Source organism: Diabrotica undecimpunctata, chromosome 6 (assembly GCF_040954645.1).
Source record: "Diabrotica undecimpunctata isolate CICGRU chromosome 6, icDiaUnde3, whole genome shotgun sequence".
In the NCBI taxonomy this organism is placed as follows: Eukaryota; Metazoa; Arthropoda; class Insecta; order Coleoptera; family Chrysomelidae; genus Diabrotica; species Diabrotica undecimpunctata.
Window position 1 is genome coordinate 117,840,490 of NC_092808.1, and position 14,225 is coordinate 117,854,714.

The following is a 14,225-nucleotide window of genomic DNA, read 5'->3' on the forward strand; positions in this document are numbered from 1 at the left end:
TGTAACCAGCATCAACTAAAGCCACTGTCCTAGCAGCATCAGTTGGAATGACTGGCATTTTTAAAATCACAAACAATAAATAAGCACTAAAATTTCAACTTAAACAATATTCGCTGACAATGATATAAAATTACAATTTTAATTGTTAATTACAAATTGTTCAAGAATTGTTATTAACACGGAAACATATTTGCAACAATGTCGTACAACGACTATATGTTAAAAATCCTTCGATGACACAAATTTAGGAAACAAACTGTCACAGGTAATGTAAAAAAAAACAATAATAAAGGTGGTGGGGTTAATTTTGCTGGTGAGTTAAATCGTCTGTATTTGTGAAAAACATGGCTAGTTGTTAAACTACCTAACTTTTGTGTTATTCAAAATAAGCGAATGAATCAAAAAACAAAATGTTCAAAAAACATGAGGCTATAGTTAGGTTTTAATTTCAATATTTTATATATGCTAGACTATTCCACAGGGTGAAGCAAACTTTAAGAAAAAAACACAGTTTAATTCGTACACCCGGTATACAATGAAAATTTACCTGTTTAGCAATCATATTATTATAACAATATTATCAAGGAATATAACATTAAAAAAATCACTTAAATCGGACAAGTTTAGGAGAAATAAGACATCAAAAATTACCCATTTTTAAGGTGCCCGGTTAATTTTGGCCCAGAGTGTATATGATGACTGTTCCGGTTATACCGGAAGTTGACTAAAACTTTCTTATTTTAAATATAATGCCCAATATATTATACTATTAAGAAGTTCAATAGAACAGTTGTTGCTAATTATCTCAATATAATCTCTGGTAGAATACTGTGCTGTATCAATTAACAAACAAAAAACAAAGATGAGATGCTAACGTCTTAGCAACGTGGTAAAATTTCGTCTCGAGATTGTGAATGTGGTCATGAAAAATAAGTAATGTAATGTAATGTAATTTACAATTTCTATACATTTTCTATTGCTATACTGGATTCACTTGAACAGTCTTGAGTCATACTAGTATTAATACATGTCACAAACTAGTTTCCTACTCCTTCCAGGAACTTGCAACTTAGAGATTCTTCGTATACATTCTTTTATCACATACATTTGTTGTTCTTTTTTTTAACTGTCCAACATTCAGTGCCTTACAACAGGGCTGGTCTTGTGGCAATTTTTTAAAATTTGCTTTTCAGTTTGATTGGAATCTTTCTGTAAAGCTACACCAGTCGCCTCTTTCCGTTTTATACATTATGCTCCAACACTATTATATTGCATATCCATCTATTTCTTCACTACTCTAATAGTAGTAATACCGATATTTAAAACCTAAGATCCCAGAAACTTATACCAAAATCAATAACTTTTACAAACCTTGTTCATTAACCAACCCAGTGCTGGCATACCTATCAGGTCTACTCCTTCTGTACTCCGCAATAGCCTCTGTTGGCGGCCGAATTGGAAATTTTCCTGAACTTTTTAATACTTTTTCTATATCTTCCTTTTCAAACACACTTATCACAGGTATATTAAACAAAGCTTCTTCTTTAACTATCGGTCCATATTTCGTATACATATCCGCATAAAATTCGTGAATTTTGTTGAAACTGTACCCACCGAAACTGAACACCCATCTTGTACCTAGTAATGGTAATGATAAAGGGCCTGGAATATCTTGAACTTCCTTTTTAAGCCAGTCTATTGTTTTACGGCTCCACCACGGCGGCCGGGAACCAAATATCAAGAAGATGACTATAACGATAATGTAGTTGAGGGTGCTGAATGAGTATAAAATTTCGTCGATCATCTGAAAAAAATAATAAGAAATATAACTCAATATTTGTAACTTTATATCTGTTTTTTTATTAAAATCAAAAAAAAGAAAATTTTTCCAGAATGTTAAGAAAATCTGTTAAAATGTAACTATTGCGCTATGATTTGGAGGGCTTTTTAGAACAACTTAAAAAAATAGTATAAAGACGATATCGTACTTGGGAATTTTAAAAATGAAAGGTGAGAACAATTTTTGTTTACTTACTAACCATTCTGTTGAGAATGTAAAACTTAAGTAATAGTGCTAAAAAAAATTAACCTGAAGCAACAAGACCAATCAGCCAACCATTTTTGAAATAGAAAAAATATGATAAAATAATACCATACATAAAAGGATTATCAGAAAAACTTAAAAGGATAGGAAATATATTTAACATTTCAACAACATTCAAAACAATAAACATATTGAGATCTATTCTATTAAAACTAAACCTCACAATGAACAAGAATGAACAAAGAATTGTATTTATAAAATACGCTGTGAATGTGATCAGTTTTATGTAGGTGAAATATCAAGACCATTAAATGTTAGAATAAGTGAAGTCGTCCCAGGAACGCAACTCAGCAATATTGGCAATATTGGCAATATTAACTCAGCAATATTTTAAAGTCGTCTACCGTAAAGTACTTATAGATTATATACTGTAAGAATACTGTAAGAATTTTTCACCAAGTAACAAAAAACAAAATTTGTTTAATTTATTAATGTTTCTATTTTGAGAACGATTTACGAAGTAGAAATTGAAACGTTAATAAACTTATTTTAAACTTCCATTGTGGCTGATTTCCATTAAAATAGTAATTATTTTAAAATTATTTTAAAAATGATGTCTTGCATCTTAGATTGATGAACTTAGTAGATCCGCATTACTTTAAAGACATAAAGTTTACTGTGAAAATAATATCAATACGCGCATCCGCAGGAATCTATCTCCAATTTCATCTCAATAAAACGAGTTAGACGCTCATCAACCGAAGGCTTTTCTTCTTTATATTATTTTGCGTGTCATTGACAAAGTCAATAAAATTCTCAAACCAAATGGACTGAAGGCAATTTACTCCTCCCCAGAAATGTTCTCTTGTCCGATTCAACAACACGAAGTTTTTGAAATTACTTGTGCAGACTGTCTACTGTCTTATATAGGCCAAACCAATCGAAGAATCCAAAATCGTATTTATGAACATTCGATTTGCGTTCGGTATTTCAATTCAGTCTCAGTCCTAGGCCAATATCATCTCCATACAAGTCACTAAATTGAATTTAAAAATTCCGGAAATATAGCCCTCATCCGTGTCCATAAACAAATAATCACCGAGAAGCTATCGAGATGAAAGAACGCACTATGGTTTCTAATACAGTTTTTATATTGGCTTACTTCAGTTGGACTTCTTTGTTTAATTTCTTCTTTCAGAACATATCTTCTTTTTAGTGACTAAATTCATTATTGCCATTAAAAGGTAGTGGTAGCTGCATTTGTACAATCTCATATCTTTAACCTGTATCAATATTTTTTTTTAAGAAGGTATTTGTGATATTTAGATTATTATGGGTTGCAAAGTGTAGCGTGCTTCTCGATTATGACTTGTTTTCTGCGCGATTCCAAAATTTTAGATATTGAATTACTAGATACTGATATAAACATTTATTTCTCCAAATACTACAATATATGATTCGTTTTAATTTATTTATTAAACACTGTATTTCTTCATAACATGTTGTTGAAACCTTCTTCGGAAGTATACAGATATGTCTTATGTCCTTCTTTCTTATCTCCTTTTTTAAATTGGATATTCTTTTTTAAATCGTGCTTTAACTAAATAGTGGTCACTATTTATGTTTGCTCCTCTAAAAAACCTAACATCTAATAAGTTAGAGCAGTGTCTTGAATCGATGATTATATGATTTATTTGGTTAATCGTTTCATTGAATTTCTTTTCTATTTCTGTTAAAATAGCTATATTCAATCTGTGCTTTAACTTCCTATGTAAGTGATGCCACATTGTGTGTTTTTTAAATCGTATTATTTAATGTCGTTAAATAGTTTAATACGTTGATTAAATGATACTCCTACAAAACAAATTGCGAATTTAAAAATTTTGAATATGCTAAATACTACAAAAGTGGTAGTTATATAATGCAAACTTCTTGTATAACTTTACAATGTCAATTCAAATATTAAAAATGGCCTACTCGGCATGGCAGTATTATCATCAAGTTACGAAAAACATACGTGATAATAAAGTGTTACTTAATTCAAGTCTTGTGGTTCATTGATAAAATGATATTCTACAAAACTTTGCAGACTAAATATTTTTTATCAACAAAACAGAGTAAACATAGAGTACAATTCTTTACTTATAACAAACACTTCAAAAATATTTTTCTTCCTTGAAACCTTTATTGAAGAATCTTAGGAAAAGACAAATACAAATCATATTACAAGGTAAAAACTTATTTGTCTCTAGGAACAGAGTCTATATCATATTCTATTAATTTTAATTAATTATATATACACACATCAAAAAAATCTAGGGGACACCTATATCAATAGCTTTAAATCAATTTTAGCTGCAAAAAATAAATTTACGTTTTTAATCTTTTTTGTTGTTTTGTCGATTATTATACCAACTGGGACGGTAATGTTGATAAGAATTGCTATATAAAATTTAACAAAACTTCAATATAATATGCGTTATTTGTCTATTAGATAAAAAGCAATTTTTCTTTACTGGTACTTGATTATCGATGTCTATGTAGATTTTTATTTAGATTTGCAATTCCCAATAATGGAGAGAAATCATTTAAATCGCGAAACGCAGTAGCGTGCTATGGGGATGCTTCAAGCTGACAGAAGTTTCAGTAACAGTTTGTGGTAAGGTGTCAAGAATCTGGTGATGTTACTGAACGTGATACAGGCCTTACAAGGACAACCAACCAGATTGAAGAACGTTTTATAAGATTGCAGGCTTTGCGAAATCGCACTGTAACTGCATCACAATTACAAATGAGGCTGCAAGAGACCCCTCAGGTGTTTGTAAGTGGAAAAACTATTAGAAATAGACTGCACGAAGTAGAGTTAAATGCTTGAAGACCTGTGAGAGTGCCAACGTTTTCCAGAGAAAATTGCGCTCATCGACTTCAGTGGACACAAGTATACGTAAATTGGGTTAGACGTAAGTTTGCCTCTGCTTTATTCACAAATGAGTCTCGATTTGGATTGACACCAGATACAAGACGAACAAGGATTTGAAGACACTCTGGTAGTGCTGAACGATTGGCCACCGTGCAGGAGGTTTATATACAGCAAGAAGGCGTATAATGGTATGGGGTAACATCACTCTTGCTGAAGGAAGCAATATCGTTTATCTGGAACCGTTTTTAAATGCAACAGACTACCTCGATAATATTCTAGAACCTATTGTTGTACCTTTCGCACAACAAGCTGGTCCCCAATTTCAATTAATGCACCACAAAGTGCATCCGCATACTGCCAGAGTCGTGCGAACATTCCTCGAAGATAATGAAATTGAGGTTTGACCATGTCCTGAACAATCGCCAGATTTAAATAAAATTGAACATGTATAAGATATATTGGGCAAACGCATTTTACAACAAAATTTTGCGTTCAATATAAGACAGCAACTGTTTGAGTGCCTTCCAATGGAGTGGAACAGAATACCGTAGCAAGATATTGACCGTTTGATCCTGAGTTTGCGTTACAGATGTAGGATAGTAATCAACAACCGTGGAGGTCATAAACTATACTAACTTAACCTTAAAGACTACTTTGTTAGAAGTTGAAGGGCAACACATTAGTTTTTTATTTTTTTTATTACCATTTTTTGACTAACGGAGTACTCTTTTTATTTTTGGGACACTTATTTATAACTTTAGAAGAATGGTTGCATACAAACATAGTGTACATACCAATACATTAAACACAACAGCCCTAGCCAAATATTCTCTAGAAAATAGCCATTATTTTGATTTTGAAAATGTACAGATTTTGGAAAAAGAACAAAATTACAACAAAAGATGCATATTGGAGATGATTCACATAAAAAAATTAAAATTCTATCAATAATAAGACTGACATCAAAGATCTTTCCAATATGTATCATAATTTAAAAATTGAGTTGTTTTCAAATGCACTATGGCAGATATATAAGATACGACCCTGGCCCACTCCTATTTTAAGATACCTGCCAGATGTCATCTGTCAATGTCAGATACCAATTTTAATCCATGTTAAACTTTTAAAAAGTGTAAACATGAAATTTAATTATATAATGTAATGTTTATAAAATAAAGTTAATAAAGTGCTTATTGAAAATGGCAAAATTTGCCGAAACGTTTAAGCAAGAATTACATAGTTTTATTTACAACAGACTGACAAACCCATGAAATAAAAAGTTTCTTTAAAATTTAAATGTTCACAGGAAATAATACATATATATATATATATATATATATATATATATATATATATATATATATATATATATATATATATATATATATATATATGAGGCTATGAGAGCAAGAGTGGGCTAACCAACGTTTTGTTGATAATTGAGTTATATATTGCAATCACTTCTAACGATCTAAAGTTTTAAAGTAAAACCGGTCTAACCAACATTTTCGTATATTATAACATAAATCTCGCCAGTAAGGTGATTTTGCATTATAGAAAATATCAAAAATTTGAAAACACGAATGGGCTAACCCACGAAGTTGTGGAATAGACCAAAATTGTTCAATACATAAATACGTAAAAGAATGCAAGAGTGGGCTAACCATCGTCCATCAGTAATATTTAATACCCAATTTAATACTGGATTCCATGCACCAATTATGGATTCGTGCAAAAAATGTGATTTGTATAATGATAAAATAAAGTTCTCAACAGTGCAAGCAGAAAAACGTGAATTTGAAGTAACACTAGAGGTTTACCAACGAAAAGCAGACCGTGCTAGATGTGGTATGAAACAAGATGCAGAGTATGCAGAACATATTCCTGAAGAAATTACAGTGATTGCATTTGACTTGATGCGAATGTTGCCCACATCAGTTATCAGCACTCAAATTTCTTACTATAAACGCCAGTTGTTGTTGACTTACGGCTTAGGAAAAATGTTGTTACAACAAAAAATGCAATACTATATTCCGATCAATGCGGAGGGCAGAACCATAACATTAAAATGGCTGTCCTTTGCGATTTTATTTTGTCACATCCTGATATTGTGGTGGAAAATATTGATCATAAGTTTTTAGTCAGCCGACATTCTTACCTTATCTGTGACCAAGATTTCGGAGTAATAAGTAAGCAAAAAAGATTTTTTAAAGGTATCTACGTACCTGACGACGGGATAAAGGTAATAGCACATGCACGAAAGAAAGCATATTTTACGATAATAAAGATGACAGAAAACGATTTTTATTCTACTAAGAAGTTAGAGAGAAATATAACAAATTCTAAACTTGATACACAAAAATCAAAAAGTCCAATGTTTACAGAATCAGTGATTGCAATACAAGAAAACAAATCCATTTACAATTTACTACAAATAGAGCAATAATGTAGATGTTCTCTTTTACTCACTAGATGACAAAAAGAGGACACCCAGGAAAATACTTCAGCTAGATTATCTTTATCCCTAAGGACGTCCAATAACCGAAGCAAAAATAAAGATATTTTGGAATTACTTTCATTTATAGCTCCAATACATCATCGATTTTACACAATAACCAGAACAATAATATCCACTATACAGCAGAAAGAAGAGTTCATTAACGATGAAAATTAAGTATTTTTGTTACTTTGTTTTTTTAATAAAGCATATTTTCAACATTGATACTGTTTAATTGTATTGTACTCTAGGTCTAATCCACATTCCTATTAATATTTTTAAGGGCACGCTGATGCAAAAGCGGTCTAATCCACAAAAAAAGCTGAAATTTTAATATTTTTGTTAAATATACTGCAAGATCTTCGAGTTTTTTGTTATTAGTTAATGATTTGTAAACAATGACTACCTTTTGGCATCATCTTTTAATTTTATAAAATTTCAAAAAAACGCATATATTCTTGGTTCATGTAAATCCATTATTCAATATTTGGGGTTAGCCCACTCTTGCTCTCATAGCCTCATATATATATATATATATATATATATATTAATGTGATATCTAGAATTTAAATTTTAAAACTTTACAAAAAATATATATAAAACATTATTAAAATTTTTGATTGATGATTTATATTACACCTTTCAATTTTGTTATCTCAGGTTTTACTCGTGCTTCAATATCTATACTTTACAGCTGATAAGTCCAAAGAATAACGGAATAAAACAACATAATATGATATGAAAATAATGTAATAAAATAAACTGATTAAAATACCTCCAAAAATTATTAGCATACAATGTTTATCAAACAAAATTCGTTCTACGTACGTGAACCTTCAATAATGCATGAATAATATAATACAACTACAATCTAAAATACAGCTTATTATTCTACATAAACAAATCAAATAATATTCAGTGTCCTTTCTATTGCAATTTTGATATAACGATTGAACCAAGAAAAATTTGTATGAATTATCCAATTCTCTCCACAGCTCCGTGTCCCCTCTCAGAACAAATTTGATCTCCTTCGACTATCGACAACTTATTCACACGTTACTAATATGATATAATATTATTTGACCCAAAATTCTCAAATTGAATATATTATGAATGTTTCTCCCGTTGAAACGCTTCCTCTGCCTTGAGTTGTCCAATTCCTTGTTCTATGCAAAATGAACTATCAGTTCTCAGCAGCCTCCTATGTAATTGGCAATATTAAACAAGATATTGCAATTTAGTGTCTTCAATGCTCTCTTTCGAATGCACGTACCTTTCCAATGATGCCAGCCTCTTTGCCTCTCGCCAAACTTAATCTCTCGTTCCGAAATAAACAGCGATACGTAGAATACAAGTAGGAAAAGATTACTTACAAATTTGTACCAGATCAGCTACCGTCGGACACAATTACTTCACCAACTCACAACTTATTCTTTATCACTCACTACCCTTGGATACCACCTCGAAAACCAACCATTCACTTTAAGAAACTGGAACTAACTAACTCTCTCATCTCCTCTATCCATCCATACAACCTCTCATTATACACACCCATCACCACTTTCCAAATTCTCGGCCAATGAGAAATTTGCATACCACTCCCACATAAAATCAGAAATACCTACAAACTTTCCTAATTCATATTATTTCTACAAGGACACTTAATTTCTACTGGGTATTTACATATTCCGAACAATCATTTATTTATTAACTATTTTTATTGTCCTTTTCATGGCGCAAATCCGGCTTACGGAACACTTTATGGCTTATGGAGAAAAACCATCGTTAACTTCTATTCATTGTTATATTTATACAAAAGATTATTTATGACTAAGATTACCTTTGGTTAATTCCAGGCAGCTCGGAGTATTTTTTTATTTTCTAGAATCTCTGAAATATTGATTTCATCGTACATTTAATATTTTTACCCTTCAATTTTGAATACCACAACAATATATATAAAGGTAAATGATATCGGCATAGCTCGGAACAAAGGAAAAAATATGATAAAATATGTGTATAAGATGGAAGGCAACCATATATACGTATTTCTGACTATTGGTCGTCTTCAGTACGGTGCAGCCAAGTTAGAAAAGGAGCATATTAACTTTGGAAAGGATCACTACAGGAGCAATGCGATCAATTTGTGGCAATAATGTTAGAAGACTCTGAGGTTTCCAGAGCAGCAACCAACACATCCACGGAGGAAGCTAAGCTACCTGAGGAAAGGAATGCCAAACGTTTAGAACGTTTCAAACAACAAGAAAAGGTTAATGCGAGTTGATAGTAAAATAAAGGTAAAAGATATCTGCATAGCTCGCAACAAAGGAAACTATGAAGACGACCAATAGTCAGAAATACGTATATACGGTTGCCTTCGATCTTATACACATATTTTATCATATTTTTTGTCTATATTACCGGCCAAATCCGACTTCAAGACAAACTAGTTTCGCCTGGGTTAAACTAGTTCTTCATATACGCGATATGATTAATTGGTATAGCCTAGTCCAAACTAAATCATCCTAAGCCCGATGTGATAAACCAGCTTAACTAGTTTGGTTAAACTACTTAATCCTGATATAAATACGCACATTTCAAAATAAACTAGTAGCCGAGTAGAAGTTAACATAGTCAAAAACTAACATGTCATTTTACATGTAGCTGCCAGCCGTGTTTAAAGTTAGTGACTGCAGTTTAAAGTTAAAGGTTCTTCTTCTTCTAAAGATTGTGCAGTGTATAGAAGTATAACTTCTACCGGCAGTTCCACTGGACTGCCACACCCGGGCATTTTTTTTATTTCTTTGTTTCCCATTTTGTATCCTCTTCTTTTGTTAATGCTTTTGATGATTTTATCCATAATCCAATTGAAGAGCATGGGGCTCAGTGAATCCCCTTGTTTAATTCCGCTGCCTATTTCTATAGGTTCTGTAAGTTGTCTATCTATTGTGACTTCCATTTTGTTGTTTTGGTAGTTTTTATATTTTTGATATTTAGGGGAACTTCTCTATTATACAGAAGATGGATTACATCTTTAAGTCTTACTCTGTCAAACTCTTTCTTTAGGTCAATCAGACACAAAAATGCTGCTCTATATTACTCTAGTGATTTCTCAGTAATTTGCTTTATAACGAATATTGCATCTGTACACGATCTTCCACTACGAAAACCCTGCTGTTCATCTGCTAAACTAAATTTTAGTTGTAAGTTTTAGCATAGTATTTAATAAGTTTATACCTCTGTAGTTTTCTGGCTGTTTTTTAAATTAGTTCGCTCGTTTTCCGTTGTTCCGGTATTTTATTGTGTTTTATAATTTTATTAATTAATGTTGTTAATTGTTCTGTCATTGCTGCTCCACAATATTTCGGTAATTCGTTTGGTATCCCGTCTTTACCTGCTGCTTCTGTGTTCTTTAGGTTTTCAAGTATTTTTCGAAGTTTCTGTATATTTAAAGGCTAAAGGTTTATGTATTATAATATATTACAAAGTTTTCTTCTTTTTCAATATGGATGAACCTACGTCAAGTCGACAAGCGGTGTAACAAAGACAACGAGGGGAGGGGACTAAGTTTTTTTACATACAGAAATTTACTCTTCTCATTATAATGTGTTATCATTAGACTACTATTTAAATATTCGGAACTCGTTGAAGATGCAGTAAAATCTGGAAAAAAGCCACCACTATAACAAAGAAGATTGAAATGATTTGCTGGGCTAAAAATGTTGGATGTGAAAAAACCAATTGCACGGAATAAAGGTAATATAAAATACTATATTCCATCCGATGAACTTTATGATATGTTATAAGAAACATCAAAAAAATATCCCAATATTACAAAGGAAATGATAAGCCTGTATTTATCTATGTGTTATGTCTGTCATCAGAATAAAACAAAGGAGTATAGAAATGAATAGTAGGTGACAATAGATCTAATCGATTTTCAGACACAACCAGATGGGCATTTTATATTTATTAAGGTTTACCAAGACCATCTAATGAAATTTGTTCTATTACGCGCTTTACAATCTAGAGAGCGGCAGAGGTGGCTTACCTGGAGGTGATTTTACTAGAGTATTTAAACATTAATTTAAGTACTTTTCTCAGAATGGTAATAATAGTATGTGATTTGTTTTTTGATAATACCAGGCGATCTATCATGTCTAATCATGACTAACAATCTTTTATTACTAATTCCATTGTAAACCATAAACCTAATGGCAACATCCCGACACTGTAAGTATTCCGCCTAATGTTTAGTTTAATCTTAATACCGGATATTAAATATATTTTAAATATATCCTTGATACTCTCGTATATTACATTTATCAACTAACAAATTTTGATCTTTTCTTTTTAACAACTTTAAACATTTTTTAAATTGATATTTACCAATAAAACACTTTGTATAAAACAGTAGAAAAAGAACAGATATTGAAAAGTAGGTCTGGCAGTTTATTTAGCAAACATCCATTCAGAAAACAGTAAAATTTTTGTATAAATGAGAGAGATTGTAATCTGAAAGTAGTTTGGCAATGCTCTAGGTTAACGTAAAAAACATTGAAGTATATTTTAATATAAATTTTGCATATCGTAAAAAGTTATCAACAAATTTCTTTTTATGAATTTTCACACGGTTTGTGTCTAGTTTATGATCAGGTTTCTAATTTAAGTAATGCTAAAAATATTGCTGTTTTTTTATTTGTTAATAATAATTAACATAAGTATTAATGAATTGTAACGCATTTATGCAATTCATTGTTTATATATATATATATATATATATATATATATATATATATATATATATATACCTATATATATATATATATATATATATATATATATATATATATATATATATATATATATAATGAACCAGAAGTATTTGCTGACAACGTAAGGAAGTAAACGATAAATATTGGGTTTGCAGCAATAAAAATGAAACGTGTACTCTTTTTAAGTAGTGAATTTTTTAATTAATTATACCAAAGCCAACAATTTATTCATCACATTTGTAGCTCCCTGATGAAGGACATAACCAATGTCCGAAAGCTTGGAATACAGATTTAAAAGAGTACACGTTTCATTTTTATTGCTGCAAACCCAATATTTATCGTTTACTTTCTATATATATATATATATATATATATATATATATATATATATATATATATATACAGTGTCCTACTTGTTTAATCTTGTTATGAATGTACTAACAGAGAATGATGATAACTTTGCTGATCATATCGTGTTCATATCGTATCGTAGTAGAAGAGTGCAAAAAAATGTTAGAGGAAAAGTTGGAGAAATTTTACGCTTAAAAGATGTACTACCATAACGGAACTAGCAAAAATTCTCGAGGATTATGCCTTTAACATGAAAAAAGGCAATGACGAAGATTATAAACAGTAGTCTGTAAAGTCTATGTGGAATACTGCAGCAAAAATGGTACAAAAAAATATTTTACGGCATAAAAATCGACCCTTTCACAGATATATCTTTCAAATGTGCAAGATTGGCCAGAGATACCAAGCGGATGCAGCTTCAAAGTGTTTAAGAAAAAAGAAAACTCAGTTCAAAAGCATTATCCACCAAAAACTTTTAAAAATTATCCAAAGCTACGACGAGGAAACCCCCGATGGAGCACAAAAAAAGTTTTTTCACCTTTGCTCATTTGAACTTACTTGGAGAGGCAATGAGGCCGTAAACTGTAAGATTCACTTTTTCCTGAAGGAATTTGATCTTATGGGAGAATTTATGGACTGAATTGAATACAACAGCATTTTTTCCAAAACGAATCAAGGTGGTTCGAAAAGTTTGGCAAGCAGCAAATGGCTGGTAAGAAATTCATCAAACGAAAATTTATGCCCAGTTAGATTATTTTTGAAATTAATGGGAAAATGGGGACCAAAGATTTATCACACAGACTCTTTCTTACCGTTCACCCCAACTTAAAGGATAGATTTTGGTTAAAAAAAAAACATAAAATAACGAACCATTCTCATCGATCTTCAGTTGTGTCAGCCCTGTTTAAGCAAGGTATTTCTGAACAGGAGTTAATTAAATTAACGGGTCACTCAAATGCAAGCTCTCTAAAACCATATCTGCAGCTGGATTTCAGTCTCCACCAGAAGTTGATCGAAAATCTCAGAACAACAAATGAAGCTGGACCTTCCAGTTCTCAAATGCTAGAGGTCATTAATATACACAATCATGCTTTGGTAGAAAAGAATGGGAAAACTACTATAGCTTATAATAATTGTACATTTAATATTGTTAACAAATAAATAAAGATTATGTTTTGTTGATATGGTGCATTAATTATCTCGTGAAATAGTCTTGTCGAATATCATTCGAGGGAAAATTATATACCGGCAAAATTTTCTTCTGGTTTTATTCAAGTTTGTTGACTTTTGGCAATTTTGGCTTATACAATTTTGGTAAAATCACTCGACTGACGTATCGTAATTTAACTGTCAAAATTTAATTCGCAAAAATTGCCAAACTTTCGTACCAGTCGAAAATATTGCCGGCAAAATTTTCTCTTATGATATTATACAGTATAAGGCAAATGTGTGGAACACATTCATTATTTCAGAAACAGACGACTTTGAAAAAAGTCTTAAAACACGTCAATTTTAATTTTTGAATGAACATCAACTGATGTTGGACATTACGTCATCAGTGTCGGCGTAATGACGTAATCGACGATTTTTTAAAATACAAACCGAGGTCACGCAATAGCTCATTTGAAAGGTCTCCTT

General features: G+C 31.2%; 1 protein-coding gene across 2 annotated transcripts in view; it reads right to left on the reverse strand.

The window, feature by feature from the left end:
- shd (cytochrome P450 family 24 subfamily A member shade) overlaps positions 1 to 14,225 on the reverse strand; it is a 126,837-nt gene that overhangs the window by 28,500 nt on the left and 84,112 nt on the right. For both annotated transcript variants that reach the window (XM_072535230.1, XM_072535229.1), the window contains exon 2: positions 1,372 to 1,804. In XM_072535230.1, the coding sequence (XP_072391331.1) occupies positions 1,372 to 1,804 (433 nt within the window). The remainder of the gene's footprint in view (positions 1 to 1,371; positions 1,805 to 14,225) is intronic.